At 40.6% G+C, this 22,868-nt stretch overlaps 1 protein-coding gene across 3 annotated transcripts in view; it reads left to right on the forward strand.

The window, feature by feature from the left end:
• The window catches only part of TRIM9 (tripartite motif containing 9), a 115,375-nt gene that overhangs the window by 54,825 nt on the left and 37,682 nt on the right, over window positions 1-22,868 (forward strand). For all 3 annotated transcript variants that reach the window (XM_011999742.1, XM_011999743.1, XM_011999741.1), the window contains exons 2-3: window positions 13,500-13,595; window positions 15,911-16,033. In XM_011999742.1, the coding sequence (XP_011855132.1) occupies window positions 13,500-13,595; window positions 15,911-16,033 (219 nt within the window). The remainder of the gene's footprint in view (window positions 1-13,499; window positions 13,596-15,910; window positions 16,034-22,868) is intronic.

The following is a 22,868-nucleotide window of genomic DNA, read 5'->3' on the forward strand; positions in this document are numbered from 1 at the left end:
CAGCACGTACTATTTGGCTGTGTGACTTCTTTTGCTCAACACAGTGTTTTTAAAAACATTCACGGTTTGCGTGTATCATTAGCTTCCACTTTTTTGTTGCTGAGCAGTATTGAATTGCATGAATACACACGGTTTATTTATGCATGTTACTGTTGGTAGACATCTGAGCTGCTTTCAGCTTGGGGCTATTATAAATAAAACTATTATGAACATTGTATGCAAGTCTTTTGTGGACATATGCTATCATATAGAGTTGGGATATGTTTAACTTTATTGGGAAGAGCCAGTTTTCCCAATTGGTTTTACCATTTTAACTCTCTCACTAGCAACATGTGAGGCTCCAGATGTTCCATGTCCTCACCAGCACTCCAAATTGTCAGTCCACTACTGGGTAGTGGTCTCTCACTTGTGCCCCCTTTGTTTTTAAGAAGCTGTGCCAATCTTTGCATCAGTGTTGTAAAGGCCTGGTAAGGCCTTCTAAATTCAGATCTCATGATTAACATTTCCTAGTCATTTCTAATGACCCCTTGCCTTTGAGAAAACTGTAGCTTTTTCTAATGTAAGTAAAAGTTTAAATAAGCTGATATTTCGGGGAAGACATTAACTGATGATCTGAACAGTTAAGCTGGAATGAACCACTTTAGTATCCAAAACATACATCACTTTTGGCTTCTGAACTGAACAATAGCCCCTTTCTCTGAAGAAACTTAAAATCTCCTCCCTGTCCCTACTTTTAAGACGTTATTAAAACTTGGTAGTTTATTGCAGACTGATAGGGAAGCTTCACTCTTGGTGATTGGCAGGAAGGGCTGTTGAACCAGCTCAGTCTCACAGAATTCCTAGTTTATCAGGTGGTCAGATGCTTTACATACTTCACATGTGGATGAAAAGACTACCCCATTCTTGTTTCTTAACCTTGAAATGTGTTCACATTGTTGCAGTGGGCCAGATTATTTTTATTCTTTGTGGTCATTTTGCCTTTCCTCTAAGGCTTTCCTCTCTCTAACTCAAAGGGAGACCAGGAGATGCATATTCAGAACAGGTTTACAAAATATCAAGTGAAGCAATCTGACCACCGCCAAAGGTGGTAAGCATTCAGCTCTTAACCGACTGCCTTCTCAGGTGTGTTAGGTTTCTATTGCTGCCATGAAACAGTACCAAAAACTTAGCAACTTAAAACAACATAGATTTTACACTCCTATAGATCAGAAGTCCAACAAACAGAGCTGAGTTCCTTTCTGGATGCTTTAAAGGAAAATCCATTTCCTTCCTCCGTTTTCAAAACCAGCAGTGTGGCTTCTCTCTGATCCTTCTTCTGTCATCACATCTCCCTTGGACCACAGTCAGGAAAGTTCCTCTGCTTTTAAGGACTCATGTCATTAAATTGGGCTCACCTAGATAATCCAGGATAATCTCTCCATCTCAAGGTCTGTAACTTTAATCACATCTACAAAATCACCAGTTCTGGGGATTCGGGCATGGACATTGTAGAGGACCATTATTTTGTCTACGGCATCAAGAAGCAGAATTCACATGCAGGTGATTGAACCCCGTCACCCTGATTCCATTGGCTGAGCCTGACTCTCAGTGATGCTGCTGACCCACAGGTGCTCCCTTGAAGTGAACATGTACTAATGCTGCTGAATGGTGTACGTGTAACAAGTACGGCTTTTACCCTCCCGAGGCATCCTGCAGGCTAAGGAATAGATGGTAACGCTGCTGGTTGTATTCACCTTCCAGTAAAGTTTAAAGGCAATTTGTGACTTTAATCTTAGATACAGGAGTTGCTTTTATGTTCTTGAAAAAAAAATTTTTTAAAGAGCCAAAGAGACTCTGTGTCTTTGTTCCAGTGTTAAGTTATAAATTTCATTATTAATTAATAATTTCCAAATGAAATTTCTAACTTAATACTGGAATAAAGACACCCTAAAATTATTGGACATTCAGAACTTCACAACAGTCCACCAGAGCCATCCTGGATGTATGCACTTAAGTGTAAAAAAAGCCCCCTCTTTCTTTTCTGATCTGATCACCATTGTGAGCTAACTTTTAAAGTGTATGAGAGGTTGGGAGGTTTTCTGTTTTTGTTTTTGTTTTATCAAGGGTTTAGGTCATGCATGCAGGATAAGGAAAAGGGAAATAGTTTTTCCTGTTTTCCCAAGTTCCATCTAAGAGTAGTATTCCTAGTGGGAACCATGTTACAAAGAGTGCTTGGGTTTCCTAGCTGACCTACACCATCATATTAAAAAGCAATATATTTTTATAAAGTGGCTGTCTGTATTAATATCTAGATAATTTATAAATTTAATTTCCTATTTAATCTCGGAGTTATTTAGAATGGTGCTTCTTAATTTCCAAGAGATAGTAAATAGTAAGTAAAGCATTTTGAGGAATGTAGTGAGGTGATGGGGAATCAAAGTTATTTAATTTTGACTTAATCATGGACAAATCTTAGTTTACATGGGATGAAAGATAGTAAGGTAACAGTTTGCAAAATGGAGAAGCATAGCAAAATATCCGAATTAACTGGCGATTTGGGATTAAGTTATTAAAGGAAACATGATAAATCTGTAAAAGGTAAAAAGAAAAAAATGATTTATTACAACTAGGAATATATACAATGTGGATGGAATAAAGCCAACTACGTCAGTTAACACAATAAATGTAGATAGTCCAAATTTCCCTGTGATAAGGGGAAAAACTGTCAGATTAAGTTAAAAACAAATCTAGTTTTAAAATAAATGATGGGCAGTTATACCAGAGAGTGGGAGAGAGGATACACAGTCAGCTCTCTGTATGCATCGGTTCTGCATAAACAGATTCAACCAACACTGGATTGAAAATACTTGAGAAAAAAATAATTGAGCCTGTACTGATCATGTCAAGACTTTTTTCTTTGTCATTATTCCCTAAATAGTATAGTATAGCAATTATTTACATAGTACTTACATTGTATTAGGCATTATAAGTAATCCAGAGATGATTTAGGGGTGTCCAAGGAAGGGAATACTGGCATGGGTTCTTAGTTTCCGTTTCTGGTTGGGCCAGTAAAGCCCCTTTTCCCATTCCCCCTTTCCGCTTATTACTAGAGACAGAAACTAAAATCTATGGCTTCAAGCTGCTAAAAGCCTAAAACAAAACAAAACGGACAATAGCAAAATAAGGCGGGTCAGACAAGCATGAAGTATATACAGTGGTGTGCTGACAAACCGGCTCTCAAAAAAAGCAAAAACAAATTTTTATTTGTAATGTTTGCCAATGTCTATGGTGTAAATGCATAGTTGATTTTACGCTACCAACATGACATTGCTAACATGGAAGAGATGTTGGCTCTTTTGTGCTGTGGGCTGGCTCATCAACATGGCAGGTTTTTACTGCAATGAGATGGAAGAGCCACTTTTTGCCTTAGGGCATGGCAAAAAGGAACTGTTGCCTCACACAATATTCATCATTTATTGGGGGAAAATTGATTTGCGAAGTCTCTGGCTTTTACCTGGAGTGCTGGAAGCCATAGATTCTTGCAAGCAATTGTAATTGAAGGCATGAAAGTTTAATACAGTGGCAGAGATACAGGCTGTGAAGTCACTACCACTCTGCACAAGGCTCTGTCAGAGAGCATGCTTTCCTGTGGGTATTCTAAACCATTATATGTGCGTTGTTAGGCAGTTACCAAGAATTTACAACTGAGGATCAAAAATATGCCTTCCTTGGGCTAAGCCTTTGTGTAAATATTGGATTTTACATTCCAGAGATGGACTACAGAATAGATCTCCTTTTTGCACATGCTACCCTCACTTTTCGAGGAGCCCTAACCAGCACTCTAGGAGTCCTTTTTCCAGAAAGCTGTTTTCTCTACACATCTCTCTGGCTGCCTTCACGTCCACTCTGGGCCACCATGTTCTTCCAGGTGGTATAGCTTTCTCCTTTATCTGAAACTACCAGGGAACAGTTTTAAGATAAGAAAAACAGTTTTGAGATCCAATTATTCTCAATTCTCTAGATAGAAAATTTCAGTTCTACAAGTAGTGTTTTTTCACTAAATAATTTAAAACATGCTATTAGAAATGTGTGTATTAAAGTGAAAAATCAGATACTTTTCATGTAAAAATGATTTGACTGCACTCTTTCAAAGACTCAAATATTACTGCTAAGAAAGGATAGACTTATTCACCCCTCAAGTTTCCACTTAGATCTGTATAGTCAATAAGACTTTTTTATTTAAGAAATGACTTTTTATTCTTTATTTCACAAGCAGAACATTCTCATTTCAGAAAAATCAGAAAATCAAAAGAACTTTAAAAAGAAGAAAAAAAGCCCTCAATTTCACCAGAGATACACTACGAATAGCCTTGATAATTAACCCTTAATGTGTATCCTTTGAAATATCTTATACATTTATATGGAGATAATGCATGTCTCTATATAACGTATGGCAACAAAATTTGAGTCATGTCATATATCTATTGCTATCTTGAAATCTGTTCTTTTCACTTAATGTGTTATAAATATTTTCCCATATGACTAAATACGTTACTACCCCCTTTCAATAGCTATATAATACTCAGATAACACTTACTATGTGCCAGGACGACCTGCCAGGCTTTATACATATACAATCCAGCAAGATGGGTACTATTATTATTCAAAATTTTTATAGGTGATAGAATAGGACAAGGAAAGTTAAGGAAAGGAAAGTTAAGTGGTCCAAAGTCACGAATCTGTTAAGAAACACAGCAGAGATTCAGACCTAGATAGTTTGGGGCCAGAATTCATGCTATTAACTACTAAACTGTAGTGTAAGTCACTGTATAGGTCTCTATAATTTATTTAATTAATCTCCTATTTTAGAATAATTTGTTTCCTTCTTGTTGCAAAGAGTTGAAATGAAATTCATGTAGCAAAGATTTGAAAACATTCTTGATTATTCCTGTTTCCCGAGGTGAAACTGCATTAAACTTTCAAAATAGAGGATTTTAAAAAATCCTACTCCCAAAATGCCCCTCTGAGTGGTCAATCCAATGCACACTCCTGCTGAAAGTGATGAGAGTACTTCTTTCCTGTGTGTCACTCTAAATATTTTCATTTGTGTTTTGTTTTTGTAATCTGATAAGCAAAGAATGGAATCTCATGTTTAAAATTTTACCTCTTAAAGTTATCAGTATGTGGGGGAGAAGGGACCCTTTTTCAAAAACTTCTTATTGCTTTTTTCCTAATTAAGGCCTAAATTCTCACAGGGTTTATTTGTGAAGCACTTAGAAGTGGTCCTGGCACATAGAGTGCTATCTAAGTGTGTGTTAAACAAATGTGGATTTTCTCGCTGTTGATGACTGTTTGTAATCAAGGTGGGCTTTACCACCAAGAAGCCTTAGAAGCAAAAACTGGAAAACAATTCAGAAAATTCAGGTGGCCTGTTGAAGAGGAAGTGAAAAATCATGGATTACCAGTTTTAATAGATTATGGTCAGAGCATCTAGTTCACAGAATCTCTATTCTTTAGCATTTATACTTATTTTGTGGACAGATACATGTATATGATAGCTTTTGGTAAACATTCAAGGGGTATATTCTCTTCTATATATAATATAAAGAGAATATGCATAATATAAACCTTTGGAACACATTCATATAAATACAACTGAACTTGTTAATTGGATTATCCAGATAACCTGTAGTCTTGTTGATTATTTGTCTGCTGGATCTATAATATTCTAAAATAAATAGATGATTTCTACAAATAAAAATTTGTTTTGATTTTTGTTTTTTGAGAGCTGGTTTATCAGCACACCACTGATTCTTGTGACAAAGAGGAAGAGCAAAAGAGCTAGCAGAAAATCACAGTGCCTCTTTAGGCTAAAAAGCAAGCCATATGGCCAAGGATGACAAGGGGGTAGGGACACATGCTCCATCTGCAGGAGGCACTGCAAGTCATGTGACAAAATGGGGCCAGAGCACATTGTTCTGAACAATACTACAGTCTACCTCACTGTTTGAATAATTGTAGTTGACCAAACCCTAAGTCAAGACGTGGTATGACAAGAGTGTTTTACTGATTTATGTATGTATATTTTAACTTTATTCTTACTACAAAGATATCATTGGGCCAGGTACAGTGGCTCACACCTGTTATCCCAGCCCTTTGGGAGGCCGAGGCAGGCAGATCACAAGGTCAGGAGTTCAAGACCAGCATGACCAATATGGTGAAACCTCGTCTCTACTAAAAATACAAAAATTAGCTGGGTGCGGTGGCACACACCTATAGTCCCAGCTTCTCAAGAGGCTGAGGCAGGAGAATCTCTTGAACCTGGGAGGCGGAAGTTGCAGTGAGCTGAGATCATACCACTGCACTCCAGCCTGGGCAAGAGAGCAAGACTCCATCTCAAAAATAAATAAATAAAAGTAACATTGGTTGAGTATCTCTTATCCAAAATGATTAGGACCAGTAGTGTTTCAGACTTTGAGTTTTGCAGATTCTGGTATCTTTACATTTTACTTACCAGTGGAGGATCACTAATCCAAAAATCTAAAATCTGAAGTGCTCCAAAATTCCCAACTTTTTGAGTGCTGACAAGATGCTCAAAGGAAAAGTTCATTGAAATATTTCAGATTTTGGATTTTCAAAACAGGGATATTCAACCTGTACTACTTATTGAATTTTAACAATATGCTAGACATTGTGTAGAACTTTATATACGTGATTTCATGTAATCCTCATGGTAGTCCTATGATGTAGGTTCTGTTATTATCCCCATGTTGCAGACGAGGAAACTGAAACTTAATATTTTAGATTGGGTTCCCTGGACACAGACTCTTGAGAGATGGTTAGTTGTTGAGTGCTCTTGGTAGATTCACCTGGAAGTGAGGAAGCCAGGATTGAACTGAGGCTGAAGCTAACCTGCAATGACCTCAACCAATCCAACTAGAAGTTCTAGATCTGGGATGGTTCTTCAGGGTTGTCCCAAAATTGAAGCAAGGGGGCCCCAGCCATTCACTTGCCATGGGACATCCCCAGAAGGGGACGTAGCTTTGAGTAAGGCAGTTAGTTCCCTGTGGCCAAGAGCAATTTCTAGTGTAATCTATCAACATTTGCATCCTTAGTGATGTGCTCCCTCACTTATCCTTCAAGGTAACTTTTGCCTGCTGAAGGGTCAGCTCATTGCCCAGAGATTGCCCCGCTCTCCCTGGGTCAGAGGCAGGGGTAGCAACTGTCACTAACTAGTTGGACACTAGTTAAAGTGGTAAGGACAGATTTTAATGCATAAAAAGGACAGATTTTAATCAGTATATTGTTGCAACAGGGAAAAGAGTACATCATGAACTGAACTCAACTTCGATTTGTACAGAGGTAACTGGGCACTTTACCAGAGGAATGAGGGAATAGGAAAGGGATTGGGCAGGGGCTCAGAGTCACAGAAGTGAAAAAATTCCAAAAATGAGAAAGGAGAAAATTGGTCTGTATGAAATCCATCTGGGTTTGCTAACGTCTGCTTATTGAAGTTAGACCCCTACGCCCTCACAGAGACTGGCAGATAGAGTCCCTTTCTTCAGGTGTTCAATGGAACAACATCAAATTCTTTTGGCAGCCTTGGATTTTTTCGGGCAGGTACTTTAAGGGAGGCTGCAGTCATCTTAGGAATTCAGCCTTGATCTGTTAGAAACTGTGTCAGTGTTTCTTCAAGTCTTTATAGGCCAAGGTTGAGGCCTAAGTGAGAAGAGGGCCCAGAGGACCCTGGCTATAACTTGGTCAAGGATAGAATCTTCCTTCCTTCCTTCCTTTCTTTTTTTTGAAGCAGTTTCATTCTTGTTGCCCAGGCTGGAGTGCAATGGTGCAATCTCAGCTCACTGCAACTTCCACCTCTCGGGTTCAAGTGAGTCTCAAGCCTAGGCCTACTGAGTAGCTGGAATTACAGGCGCCCGCCACCAAGCCTGGATAATTTTTTGTATTTTTAGTAGAGACAAAGTTTCACCATGTTGGCCAGGCTGATCTTGAACCCCTGGCCTCAAATGATCCGCTTGTCTCTGCCTCCCAAAGTGCTGGGATTACAAGCATGAGCCACCGCGGCCAGCCTTGAATCTATCTTACAACCAATTAACAATAAGCAGCAGTTTAATGGAGCAAATCCCTACCCATAAGATTCCTCTGATACCAGCCTTGCCCAAAGCCAAGAGCCTCACCATACTCCGCTGATGGCGTATCTCACATACAATCACATATATATGCATACTCATTCTTACACACTTATACACTCATAAACTCACATTCTTACCCACATATACATAGACTTTCACACACTCACATGCATATGCACACTCATACACACACACACCCTTTGTCCCTATACTGTGTGCTTCCATTCCCAGGCCCAGCTACTCTTTTGCAAATCATAGCCTGTTCACTGCCCCAGCTCTTTCTGGGCTTAGAGATAAGTTGACATCTCCAGACCAACTGGTCTTGGAGGACTCCTGTCCATCTGACTGTAGTGAACTGGGGTTGGGATATATCCAGGATCTTCCAGCACCAGAGAAAGCAGAGAAGGGATCCATTCTTGCAGGCACTAAAGGTGCAGGCAGAAGAAATAGAAATTTTTCCTAGAAGGGGAATCAGGCCCCTTGGGTAGCTCAGCTTGATGGTTCCCTAAGTACCAGTCACTCTGTGAGGTCTCCTTCCTTTACTTCATTCCCACTTCACCCAATTTCTGCCCAAGATCTTAGGCCAGTAGTTGAAAAAGTTGGCAGTGGACCTGAATTCAAAGCTTTTTCCCTTCTCCGTGAGACTCCTCTCTCAGTCAGGGGACTTTTTCAAATTCACCAGAAAACTTCATGCAGGAAAAAAGTTGAATGTTTCATAGGTTAACTAGTCATGCTGTAATGTACATACTATCTGGCTGCTAAGCATAATCAGACCCCCTCATAATCAATCATAGTCATCCACTCACCTTCTCTGGTTGTACATGCTCTCACCATGGATTAAACAATTAAACAATTGTTTTGGCCTGTGAGGGTGAGAGAATTCTCTTTTTTTTGAAGGCTGGAGCAAAGAGCATGAGTTTGCCATCACATGAGGGTTTGTGTTCCAGCTGTTCTGTAAGTGAATGGTGAAACCTTCACTCAGGGGTATCCTCTTGGCACCTCTGCAAAATGGCAGGGAGGTGATTGGGATTGCACTGAAAGCACTCATCAGAGTTCCTGGCTCATAAGAAATGACCAATGCATTAGAATTATTAGAATTTCTTTCTTACACTTTTTAATTGTGCCATGTCAGTAATGTACTGAGTAACCGGCAATGAGTAATCACTGAGTAATGTGACTCAGAGATCAATATTTCATTAGAAAAACTGTTATTCTCCTGGGCAGCCTTCCCTCAAAGTCCCACTACATCAATGGTCACTGTTTTCGTGAGTGTTGTGTTTACCTTTGAACCTGGGAAGGAGCGGGAGTGGGCTTTGGCTCCTGGGCCCAGCGGTGTTGTGGTGCCTGAATGGCATGCACTGTGATACAGCACCAGAAGGTGCTCCACGCCCAGGGAGACAGCTGGGTCGTTTTCTGGGCCATCAAGCTGCCGGTGCTTGTTTGCCGCCTCATCTGTTTTGTACCAACTCTTCGAGTGACCCTTTTTGACCCACCCTGAGCCTGTAACTTCAGATCCCAGACAGCCAGAAAGCTTCTTTTCATTTGTCCCAGTTTATCTCTATCCAATATTCGTGGTGAATTGAGGGGAAAAGGCCAGGTGAAGAGTGTTTACAGTGGGAAATGGAAAGAAGACACTGTCTTCTGCCTGGGCATGCTCAGCAGCTTGGGCAAGTGAGGCGTTGGGCGGGATGGATTGAATTGCATTACCCATTTGCTGAGAGTGAGAAGTAGGTCCTGAAACGTCCTCCACAGTCTCTCCCAGGGTAAATGCCTGATCTCTCCCTCCTGGGGAGGCAAGGGGAGCCAGGGTCAGGGTGGAAGCTGAGAGTGAAAGCCACACGAGGAGGGAAGGAGGAGGCAGAGTTCTTTGTTTCTCTCCTTCAGGCTTGAACAACTTGTCATCTTTCTGGGAGACCTCGGTGATACTCAGCATGCTCCCAGCCGAGAACAACTTGACGAGATCAGGGCTTCAGCTGCGTCATTTTTCTCTTCTCACTCACCTGCAGATCGTGACACCTTTTCAGTACCTAGAAAACGAATATCCAAGACATCTGAATGTCACTGCTTAGGCATTATAAACAGCTTTAGAACTATACCTTTCTCCCTTAAATGACTGCTTGTACCGCCAAAGATGCCGTGATGAAAACACGTACTACATATTTGCATCTTCATTGTTCTGGTCATAAATTTCCAGCGCTGCTCTGTGGTCCTGAATGCAGAACATCTTTGTTAGCACAGAGTAGGAATTTAAATGCATCTGGGAAACAAAATCAGTCAATAATAATGTTCTTCTACATCAGATGGAGCTTATAAATGTGATCAAAACACCATCCTATAAAAACAATGTGCATATAAATCCTTACAATAAGAGCACTTTCTACTGATAGTCTTCCAGGATTTTTCATTGTCTCCTCAGTTTCTACAAGTGGACAAAGCTTAAGAGAATGATTTCTAGATCTTTATCTTATAATGCAATTGTTTATCAAATACCAGAACAATCAACAGCCAGGTAGAAGGCATTCTTGGGACTGAACATAAACACAAAGAGGAAATTGGAAATAAATTGATTCTTGCAGTTCACTTATTGCTTTGTCATATAAAATCCTGGGACTAAATGGGACCAGAACTCTTTGTCTACTACTAGGAATAATTGTATTTCTAAGTATACAGCAGCATCTGGTCAAAAAATCTTTATGGGTATCAAGTGTGACTTATACAGACACAATTAATTGCAAGGTTGGAATACAAGATGCCAGGCAGCCTTGCTTCTGTGTAACCAAGTCAATTTTGCTTCTGTACTGAAACATCTAAGTGTGGTTACTAAACATAGGTTATAATAAAAAGAGGAAGAAAACTATGGTAGTCCAGCAAACTTTTACTCATTCAGGAAAAAAAAGATATGAGTTCTAAAGTAACAATGAAAAAAAATTTTTTCTTTAAAATATGTATCTCATGTTATTGCTTGCTCTTCCAAATGAGACCCATTTTCCCTCTTTTATCCCTTGGGCTCCTGGAAATATTAATAGTTATTGAGGAGATACTTTTACTCCAAATAGTGTTGTAGCTGAGACCCAATCATAAAGAATTTTGCAGCTGTAGGCTCACTTTGAGCTTTATCTTAGTTGTGTTGGTCTTGCCTCTTGGAGCCTGAATACACAGAGCCAAGTACAGGTGATCAAAAATGTTCTCCAACAGACCATGTTCCAGGAATCTGTCCTGCGAATCCCCCCAGTCAGCAGGTGTTTGTGTGAGCAAGAATGAAGAAAGCAAATAAGAGTTAACAGCTGGTCAGGCGCGGTGGTTCACACCTGTAATCCCAGCACTTTGGGAGGTCGAGATAGGCGGATCACTTGAGGTCAGGAGTTCGAGACCAGCCTGGCCAACATGGAGAAACCCCATCTCTACTAAAAATACAAAAATTCACTCAGTGTGGTGGTGCACTGCTGTAATCCCAGCTATTCAGGAGGCTGAGGCAGGAGAATTGCCTGAACCCGGGAGGCAGAGATTGCAGTGAGCCAAGATCGCACAATTGCACTTCAGCCTGGGTGAGAGAGTGAGGCTCTGTCTCAAAAAAAAAAAAAAAAAAAAAAGTTAACAATCAGCAAGCATCATGCACTGTGCACCAGTAGGGTAGTAGGGTTCTGGGCTTTAGATATAGTATCTTATGCAATGCCCACAAAACCCAAGAATAGTACTCTTCCTCTCATTTTATGGATGAGGTAAAACTATGTATAAAGGGTTGAACAGCCAGTAACTGGCGGCATTTCTGAATTCAGAATTATTCCTTTAACTAGCAGGAGCTTTCACATTGATTAATGCATTCAACCCTTACCATAACCCAACTACAAAGTATTACTATTCTTTCCATCTTTTCCATTGGAGTAATTCAGACAAAGGTAACTTTCTCAAGGTCACACTTAGTAGGGGATAGAGCAAGAATCTGCAACCTTTCAAAGCCTATGTTCTTTCTACCATCCTACATTGCCTCAACCAAGCATTTGGTGTGCATATTTTTAGACAGTCAGTGTCCAACTTTGTATTTAAAAGACAAATATAAGAGAAAAGCATTCACAGCACTAAGAGATATAATTTTAAGGTTCCGTCCTTTTACAGAAAGGAAAGGGTAGATGAATCATTGTGTTGGCAAGGAGAATAGGCTTTAGTTTGCAAAGAAGGCAGTGCAGGAAAGGGAGTCTGTCTCTGTACCTGAGGTACAGAAGGGTAGACCCAGACTGCTAGAAGTGGAAGAAATTTGTATCAAGTACAGTGATACTTGATATAAATTCCTGCTAGCAATAGAAAACTCCAGAACAGTGACTTAAATAGGAGTTAATTGTTCTCGCATAACAAGAAAGCTAGTGGTGAAGGTTTCAGGTGCTGGCTCAGCTGCTCAAAGATGCCGTCAGAACCCGGCTCCTTCCCCTCCCATCCCTCCACCCATACCCTGTTGGCCTTCTCCTCATGTGAGCCAGAAGACATCACATCCATCCTAAAGTCAGGAACCACAGGGGAGAGGCTGCATCAATCACAGTGGTTCCATATCAGCAGAAACACAAAAGCTTTCCCAGACCCCTTCAGTCCCCAGCAGACTTCCACTGAGGTCTCGTCCATCAGGATTGTGTACCACGGCCACCCCAGCAGACGAGGAGGCTGGAAGAGCAAGTACCTACCTGGACACCTTGCCAACCCAGCAGAACTGCCTCCTCATATGGATGGGGTGGTGTGGGAAGAAAGAAAGAGAGTAAGCCTTGGTGTAGGAGGCTAGTGTGGAAAGGACACAAATGTGCTAGGGCAGCAGGGCTGTACTTGGGAGAAGGAAGAGGACATGGATGAGGCGGGAGTGGAATGTCGTCCTGCCCTTTGAATTTGTGATTATATTTAAGTGGTCACAGAGGATCACACCAATACCTACCCCTTCCTTCATCCTGTTATTGACTCTCTTCATTCTTTCTGCCTTAATCCCAGACCAACAGCCCTTGGTGCTAAATAACGTTGATAAGAATTAGATCATCTGACTCACTATTTTGTTTTGCTTTTTTAGTCCTTAGCAAATAATATGTATTCAATAAATGATTGCTTAGTTAATCAGTGAAGGAGATGAAGAAATTCTAGGTTGATATTGGCTGGTGAGGGCCTTTGACTGCTGTGGCCAGAAGTGTTCACTGCTTCCAAGGAGAAACTACTCAGGAGCCCAGGGAGTTTGGACACCAGAATCTACCCGTACAAATGCCAGCAAAAAGGTCTAACCTCAGACAAGAGGAATCTGAGGAGGTTGATGACTCCCCAGTTTTGAGTCTCACTGAAAACACCTGTGTGGCCTTGTTGCTGCTTCCTGTGATTATAGCTTCATGGCTTCCTTCTTTGTCTTTGCAGAGCCAGCTCTCCCAGGCGCTGAACGGACTGTCAGACAGGGCCAAAGAAGCCAAGGAGTTTCTGGTACAACTCCGCAACATGGTCCAGCAGATCCAGGTACGGGTGTTACCTGGGACACAAGGAAACCCGTGGGTTAATACGTAACTGTGTGGCGGGAGAGTCTCCTTCTCCTCTTTGACTTTTATGTGTTGTGGGAAAATTCCTACTTTGTTGTTGTTGTTGTTCTTTACATACAAACACACACAGAGATCAGCTTCAAAGATACCCCTTCTTAAGGTAGTTGCTTTTTGCCAACAAGCCGGAAACACAGCCTGATTTTCCAACTGGTTCCTGTCTTCCACACTGAGGTCCTAATTCTCTACTACTGAATATTCAGAAAGAGGCCTGTTTCTTTGTAAATTCAGGATCCTTATTGCTGAGTTGGTAAAGCCCTGTAGGTTTCCAAAACACCTTGTAATAATTGTATCATTTAATGGTAACAGGTCACGGTTTTCTCTTTTTTTCTTCCTTCCTTTATTTCCTTCCTGCCTTCCTTTGTTTTCTTTTTCATTCGTCCCTTGTTCCTTCTTCCTCTTTTTTTCTTCCTCCCTTTCTGCCTTTCTTTCTTCTTTTCTTCTTCCCTGACACACAATAATGCTTCTCCTCTGCTTAGACATTTAAATATTTTTCAACCACGATCCCCTGGCAACTCCAATTTCAGATTGCTTTATCTAGACACAATGACCAGCAGTTCAACCAGCATTTAAGAGCTCATAAATTCTCCACTATAGCTGAAGGAGAAAAACCATAGACTGTATGAAACACTAAAATAATGACCCTGTGTACTGTTTAGCATTCTTATGTTTTGAGGTTTGTCTCACAGAAATAACCTGGCCTCCAGTAAGTTGACTAAGTTCATATTTAACCATGTCAAGGCAGAAATGGATTTTTAAATGTAAGCCACCCTTTCAAAGAATTACACACTAATTTCTTTGCCTTTTTTTGGCACACATGCCTATGTTAAACTTTTGATTCCCTAACAGCCTAGCAGTTTTGTATACTTCCTTCTGTTTTCCAAAGCAATAGAGTTTATCAATCAGTTCTTTCTTTACTCTGCTGGCATAAAATGTGCAGCCCCAGGCTTGCTTCTGCCCGGGCCTCTTCATCAGAGCAAAGCTTTCTTTCTGCTCTAAATCAGTGACAGAGCTTACAAGGGGAAGGTTTGCCCTCACCCCACCCTACAATATTACCCTTCATGTGGCACAGAGAGCTCTTAAATGATGTTTTCCAAGGGCCTTCTCTGAGAGTTCAAAAGCAATTGCCTTGAAAGCCAAAATTTAGCATTGCTCAAGCAATTACTAACACATTCCTTATACAAAGACCTTGCATTTGAAAACAATTACTAAATGCCTACCAGTTGATTATTACATAAAGAGACACAGTTCTTTATGACTTTGGTAATAAATTAAAATTTGTGCCTTAAATAAATTAAAATTGTGCCTTCCTTGCCAGCCCCCAAAAGTTTACAGTTTCCTCAACTGGGTGGTGCTTTTTAAGTACTACTAATGTATATGTGAGTATTTAGCTTTCATTTACTGTAAATTACTTTTTTTTCAGATTATGGTTTAAGAATCACAATTGCATATGTTACTCATTGAAAGGCTTATCCTTAATAACAGAGTATAACTCATTGAAAGAATTGCTTGAAATAAATGTTTATGGCATGTACAGATTTAAATCAAATAAAAATGTTATATCCAGCATTTAATTTAAACATCAAAGGGAAGCTATAATTCATTTAGCATGAAGTTGCCTTTCCCCTGCAAGGTGTTGGGTCATATCTGATTTTTATGGCAGGGTGATCCCTGTTACACACATTGATTGTTTTTGTCTGCCTACTATTTGCTTTCCTTAATGAAAGGGGCAAGTACTTTTACCCGTTATTGTTGTATCTTATAAACTTCTGTTCTCATTGGATTATTGTTAACATTGAATACCAGTGCCATCCTTTTTCTTCTTTATTCCTTTGCATTTAATGATTTCTCATACCTCAGCAATGCCCCACTCCCTCCTCATTGCCTTTTTGAATGCCAGCTTCCACCATACGTAGCTGGACATATGTGGCCTTCAAAAGCATTCATACACAACTCTGTAAACTAAAGCTTTGTTTTACTTAATATAATTCAAATTGTGGAGATGATTTCCTTTTGATAAATTTAAGCAATAAATATTTATCCTTTTAATCTAAATTTAAAGCAAAACATGACCAGTGTAGAATAAAGTTTATCCAGTTATTTTTTTAAAAATTACCAAATGTGCATTGTGGACAGAGTTCCTTTTCATTCCCTTCAGCAGGATGGGGGAGCTCTGTTTTCTCTGGCAACCTGAGACACCCAGCACCTTGCAGTTGAGAAATGTGCTCTATTACACAGGAGAACAGTGTGGAGTTTGAAGCCTGTCTGGTGGCCCAATGCGATGCCCTCATCGATGCCCTCAACAGAAGAAAAGCCCAGCTGCTGGCCCGCGTCAACAAGGAGCATGAGCACAAGCTGAAGGTAAGTACTGCATCATGGGAAGAGCATAAAGCCAACAAGCCAGGCTCCCGGGAGGCATGATGGACAGGCTGGGAGAATTCCTTCCCATGGACAGGAGAAGAGGATGCCCACAGCCTTGGGTAGCCAGTGGTCTGGCCAGAAAGGAGCAGACACATCCCTTCATTCACTACCTACTCCTTCATTTACCCAAATAATGTTTGTTGAGTGACTTTTCTCGGCCAGGAACTGCTGTGGACATAGGAATAATAAATAAATCAAAATTCTTGCCTTTATGCAACTTACATTCTATCAGGAGGGATAAATAATAAATAAGTGTCTTCCTCCATTTTATGTTGGTATAACAGAATCCCACAGACTGGGTGATTATAAATAATTGAATTATATTTAGCTCTTGGTTCCGGAGGCTGGGAAGTCCAAAAGCATGGTGTTGGCTTCTGGTAAGGACCTTCATGCTGCATCATCCCATGGCATAAGGCAGAAGGACAGGTGAGCATGGGAAACAGAGAATAAGGGCCAAACTTCAACCTTTAAGTGGGAGCCCACTCCCATGATAATTAACCCTCCCCCAAGATAATAGCATTCATCCATTCATGAAGGCAGGGGCCTCATGTCCTAATCACTCCTTAAAGGCTCTACCTCTTAATACTTTTATAATGGCAATTAAATTTCAACATGGGTTTTGGAGGATATATTCAAACCATAGCAATAAGTAAGTAAAATGTGGAGTACGTTAGTAAAAAAGTGCTAAGAAAAATTTTAAAAGTAGAATAAGAGGATAGTGAGTACTGGGGATGGGGGTGGAAATTTTAGATAGAGTGACCGTACAGAGGCAAAAATGTACTTTTGAATTGAGAAATAGAATCTGTACTTTCTAGAAAATCAACATGATTTGTCTTAACTTCTCTAGTGAACTTTACAGTTGGAAGCTGCACAGAATTTTGTCATGACACAGTGGAATCAATTGGCTATAAGAATGGGACCCTATTGGCAGGACTGATCCTCTAGGAGATGTCTGATATTCCATCTATCACCCCATTGGTGCAGGGCAACAAGATGTGAGAGGAAGGATGAGTGGATGAGAGAGCAAATCAGAAGGGGTCCAGCAGTAGACAATCAGCTGAGGCCCACACATGTGGCCAGCAGGCCTCAGAGTGGCTACTGGCGGGTGGTGGGTATGTAGTGTGCAGTGTTGGCATGGCTTAGGATGAAGGGGGAAATGAGGTCTGACCATATGCTCATAGTGCTGGGCAGGGGAGCAGGAGGAGGGAGGGAAATGAAGGTGGCTTAGAAGGAGTCCTGCCCTTATGGAGTTTACAGTTCAATGGAAGAGATAAGTTATACACACAGCTGACCCCAACACAGGTAGAGAGTGGGCTTCCAGGAGAGAGGTGCCCAATGTCACAGAAGTTGTGACAGGGCAAAATTACTTGCAGCTAAAATGGTCACAGAGTGACAAGAGCTGGCACCTGAGCAGTCCAAATTATAGGAAGTGTGTGTTAATGACCACTTACATTCCTACCTGCAGGAATCGGCAAAGCTGTCAGGGAAGAAGAGGGTGATTAGCACATGTGCACTGTGGTCTTGGTCCATCCGGTTAGGCCTGAGGACCAATGGATATTTTCTGTATCCAGCACCTGGCCTAACATGGCTAAAAAAACTGTCACTGTAGCCCTTCAATTTGAGCACCCTTCAGAAACCCGAACTTTTATTGTTATAGCAGCCCTCAAAATATCATTTGAATCACATAGAACTGTATAAAATAAAACCACAAATGTCTTTGGGAAATGAAACTGAACAGTTTGCCCCACTACATAGTGGACCAACTATTTAAGTACCTAGCCGTAACATTTTAACTTTTTTCTTAATGGAAATGTCTTTTTTGAAACATTGAAAACACTTCCCGGCACTTTTTAAAAGAATATGGTGAACAGTTTGTGACAGTCCCATGGTGATGGTAGGGCAACTCCAGTTTTTCTGTATGGGAGAGACATAAAGGCAGCAATCTGGAGGGAAGGGGGAATTTTTTGACGATTGAGAATGCATCACTTATCCCTATCAAAGAATGGCAGAAGGCATGAGAAGCCCCCTTTGCCCTCCTGCTCCGTGCTGCCTCTGCAGAACAGGACTGTGAGAAAATCAGTTAAGGACTGTGCTGTAGCTGCAGATGTCATTGCCCAGGAATGGCTTTCACGCATCCCTGGGATGCCACATCGCGTGACTATGTCCTCTTCCCTCCTCTGATGGTCCATCTGTACTGGCTGGGCTGCCCCGGCAGGGCATGCGGATGCATTTGGGGGCTGCTGAGCAGAGGCAGCTGCCTGCCCTCATTCCACCCTGCCCAGGCTGGAGTTTCCTGCCCAGACCTCAAAGGACTGCAGAAACCAGAGACAGGTGGCTGGCTATCCCCCACAGCAGCAAAGCTGTTCTGTCTTCTGTCACGAGTGATTTGTTTCTCTGCTGTTTTCAGCTGATTATATCTGTCATTGCTTCCAAAAACAGCCACCAGTGCCACTCACACCGTCATGACCACTGATTCAGGCCTCCACGGCTCGCTCGCTCTCCTTCTCTCCCCCTGCCTTTTCCCTTTCTTGTCACTTCTGTTGCTACTCAGGTTTGTGAGAAAAGACTGGCCTTTTATAGACATCACTTGCCAAGCACAGTACTTCTTTCTATCTTTGTTGGCTAACCCATCACTCACTGTCCTGCAGGGGTAATCTTATGTTCTTCCGCTTCCCTTTGGCTGAGTTCTCTGAGGGCCTGCTTTTTGCTGACAAAGAGAGGAATTGTGTGTGTATTTTTCTGGCATCTCTCTCCTAGAGCAATCCAAAAAACTAAGGATGCTGGAAAGTGAGTGTGTATTTACACAGTCTTTGTAATCTACTCATGTCCCTCTCTGAAAGCACTGATTGCTTGAACAGATTTAATAGTTCTGGTTCTGAAGTAAGATGGAACTGAGTGGTAAAGAGCCCATGTTCTGTGTCATAGAGGCTGGGGTGAGAGGACACACTTTCTCACTTACTAGGTTTCTCACCTTGAGCAAGTCTTTGACTCAAAAATTTATTTCATCTGTCTGTAAAATAAGGCTAGAAGTGGTACCTCACAGGGTATTGCAAAGCACTTAGCACGATCTTTAATGTGTATTAACTATTATGTTGTGATCGAGAGAGAATGACTGGAAATATGGTTTCGTTCAATACACTGAAGAAAAGTTTCCAGGGGCTTGTTTTCTATGATACCATAGTCCATAGTCTAGAATTAGCCCATACACTGGTGTTATTATCCATGAACCTGGGAGATTCTTTAGTGGCATGAATTCGTAATTGATCATTGTATAAAATAGTTCACAAAGTTTGGTGAGCTAACAAAAACAAAACAGCTTCTGAGACATATGCAGATGTGGACATGTTTGAGGAAAACGGTTTGAAATGTAAATTATAGTTAATCCTACTCTGTGGTTTGATAAAATGCTGGGAACCAAATATCTGTTTTCCAAATGTAGTGAACTAATGCGAATGTCAGAAAGCTACTGAGGGAAGAAGTGTTTTTGAGCTTCCAAGAAAAATATTACTAACTCTTATTTGGAGCTACTTGGGCAATATTCCAACAATCAGCAGAGCACACTGGACCCCCGGGTGTTTTGTCTTGGTCTGTCCATTGTGTTAACATCCTTCCCAGGTCTGCTGTAGCTGAAGAAAGCCTTAAATTTCCTATCTGTGCTCCTCACAGGGGATTTATGACAACACTTAAACTAAATTGTGCCATTAATGAGATCTATGCTTTCTTCAGAAACTTTACATATGCCACTTTCTCTTGATAAGCCCAAAGACATATCTAGAAATTATTTTTGTTTATGTAACATTCACAATTTGACGTAACTCTGAAAAAGGATTAAAGGATTACCTTATGCTTAGGGGAAATTGTTTTAAACTATAATGGGAAGGCATAGCTTATATTTAAGAACTTTTTGAAATAGAGAAAGAATGTTAATGTTTACTTAGGCTGTAGTTCATTAGTGATATCCCAACAAAGCCTATGATGAGAGAGAGCACTATAGGAAAAAGCATTGGCCAGGTGCGGTGGCTCACGCCTGTAATCCCAACACTTTGAGGGGCCAAGGCAAGAGGATCACTTGAGCCCAAGAGCAGCCTGGATGACATGGCAAAACCCCATATCTACCAAAAATATACACATTAGTCAGGTGTGATGGCATGTGCCTGTAGTCCCAGCTACTAGGGAGACTGAGGTGGGAGGATCACTTGAGCCCAGGAGGTTGAGGCTGTGGTAAACTGTGAGTGTGCCACTGCACTCCAGCCTGGGTGACAGAGTGAGACCCTATCTCAAAAAAAAAAAAAAGAAAGAAAGAAAAGAAAAAAAGAAAGGAAAGAAAAGAAAGAAAAAAGCATTTATTTAAAAAGGATAAATAAAGAAAAATGTTAAAAGAACCACATGTAAAACGGAGAGGTAAATGGAGGTGGAGGAAGGTCATGGTTGGGTTAAGAATGAAATTCCCCTTAATTAACCTCAGGTCTTGCTTCTGGTTGTGTCGTATGAACTGCCTGGAGGAAGGAGATTGGTCTGTTAGTGATGGAAATGTAATTGTGGACAGGCAGGACAAAACTTGTTGTATACTCTCTCCTGGGTTGCTCTGTGCTACTGACAATGTCAAGAATTCAAAGGGATACAACTGTCCTTCAGACTCTCCTTTAACAAATAAGTATCAGTGTCATATCCTGACCCAAGAAATGACCTTATAAATTTGCCACTTAACAAAATAAAACTGTTCAAATGATCAATAGGCATTTGCCATCTAGAACAGATGGTGGCTCTGCTGATAAAATTTTAAAAGCCTTCTCTGAAACTGTGGACTACAGATTAATTCACTGTCCTGTGGGAGCTGGTTTAGGCTTTAGTGCAGATGAAAACAGGAAAACTGTTCTCCCAGGCCCTATTTGTGTCATTTCTGCAACTTGCTCTGTCCCTGCGAAAAGGACCTCTTGAATCCAGCCCGCTGCACACATGATGCCAAGGGGTTCGCTGGCACGTCAGAGCCAAAGCACAGAAATGTGTCATTCAAAGACAACAGTGAGGTGGCCTGGCTTCCAGGAATCATTTTCTATGAAAAACTCAGTGTAGAAATAAATGATCACAAAATGTGGCATGAATAACGCAGGTTGAAGAAGGTAGCAAGTAAGAGAGTTGATAAAGACAGCTAGAGAGAAAGTATTTATACTCTTAAAAGATCTGATTTAAGATAATCTGGCTGATTTCTATAATGTGGGAAATCTTGCTAAATTAATTCAGGAACTCTAAGTTAATTACAGGGCACCCAAAATGCTTCTTTGGGAACCCCATAGTTCAATTTTTAGCAGTGATTTTATCACAGGCTATTGTGATCATTGTGAATGGTTGATTAAAATGTAAAAAGGTGGACCAAAATCAACTGTAGCAAGAGTGAGGGGTTGAGAGCCAGGAACTCAAGAATATTGAGTCCTTCCAAGGAGCTTGAGTCATAGAATGCAGGAGCCAAGGGCAAACCCCTGCTGAAACCCGGCTCTTTGGCAGTGCAACAATTAAGCTTCTTAAGAGTCAGCAGAGAGCCCCAACACTCAGATAGCTCCTTCAGCACCCAATAAACCATACTTGATAAGGAAATTTATAGAAGCAAACATGGAATTTTATAAGGACTGAGTAATGTATTTATTTCAGTACATTAATACATCATTGAACTGAATTCTCTGGAAAGGAAACACCACCATTCAGTCTATTTTATCTCAAAAGCAGACTGACTCTGGGTTATAGTGCTCAGATTCGATCTGTCCTTGTTATTCAGACTTCCAGGGCAGTAGTCAAGGGCAGATATCATTTGGATAATGAAATGATGGCTGTGGAGGTGTCTGCTACCTAGTAGCACCAATACACTGGCTACCAAAATATAAAAATGTCATCCTGGAAACAAGTTAGTTCAGCCTCATACGGCAGAGGGGAATAGCATATTAGCTGTAGGTCACCTCTCTTTAATTTTTAAGTGTTTTACTTGTGGGGTTTTCCTCCCCAAGAAATGGAAGCTTAATCTTCCTGTTATCTTCTGAATAAAAAAATAAAATAATTTGTATTTATTGAGCCCAGACCATGGTGGTGGTGGTTGTCAGGCATACTGGATGTCAGAAGAAAATAAATCAACTAGTGAATTTTAAATTTGATCCCCCCAAAACTCATAAAAATAATCTTTCCATCAAAGTTGATTCCTTTCACCAGTGGCAATAAAGAGATTTTTAAATCCTACATTTTATTTTCCTTTTTAATTATTATTAAAAGTTAAAAAGCAGTAACAAATCATCTATCAGAAAATTGGGCGATGTAAATAGCCAAAACAATCTTGAAAAAGAAGGACAAACTTGAAGTTCTTACATTTCCTAACTTCAAAACTTATTATAAAGCTGCAATAATCAAAATAGTGGATGCTGGCTAAAGACACATATATAGACCCACCGTAATAGAATAGAATCCAGAAATAAACTCTTACATACTGGCTCAGATAATTTTTCACTAGGGTGCCAATGGGAAAAAGGCAGTGTTTTTAATCAGTGGTGTGGGGAAAATTGGATATCCACATGCCAAAAAAAAAAAAAAAAATGAAATTAGACACTTACTTAACTCCATATCCAAAAATTACCTCATAATAGATCAAAGAACTAAATACAAAACCTAAAACTATAAACTCTTGGGAGAAAACACAGGGGGAAACCTTTGGTACACTGGAATTGGCAATGATTTCTCAGATATGACACCAAAAGCGAAGGAAACAAAATATAAGTAAGTTGGAAATATTTATGTC

The sequence above is a fragment of the Mandrillus leucophaeus genome, unplaced genomic scaffold, assembly GCF_000951045.1.
Source record: "Mandrillus leucophaeus isolate KB7577 unplaced genomic scaffold, Mleu.le_1.0 Scaffold60, whole genome shotgun sequence".
In the NCBI taxonomy this organism is placed as follows: Eukaryota; Metazoa; Chordata; class Mammalia; order Primates; family Cercopithecidae; genus Mandrillus; species Mandrillus leucophaeus.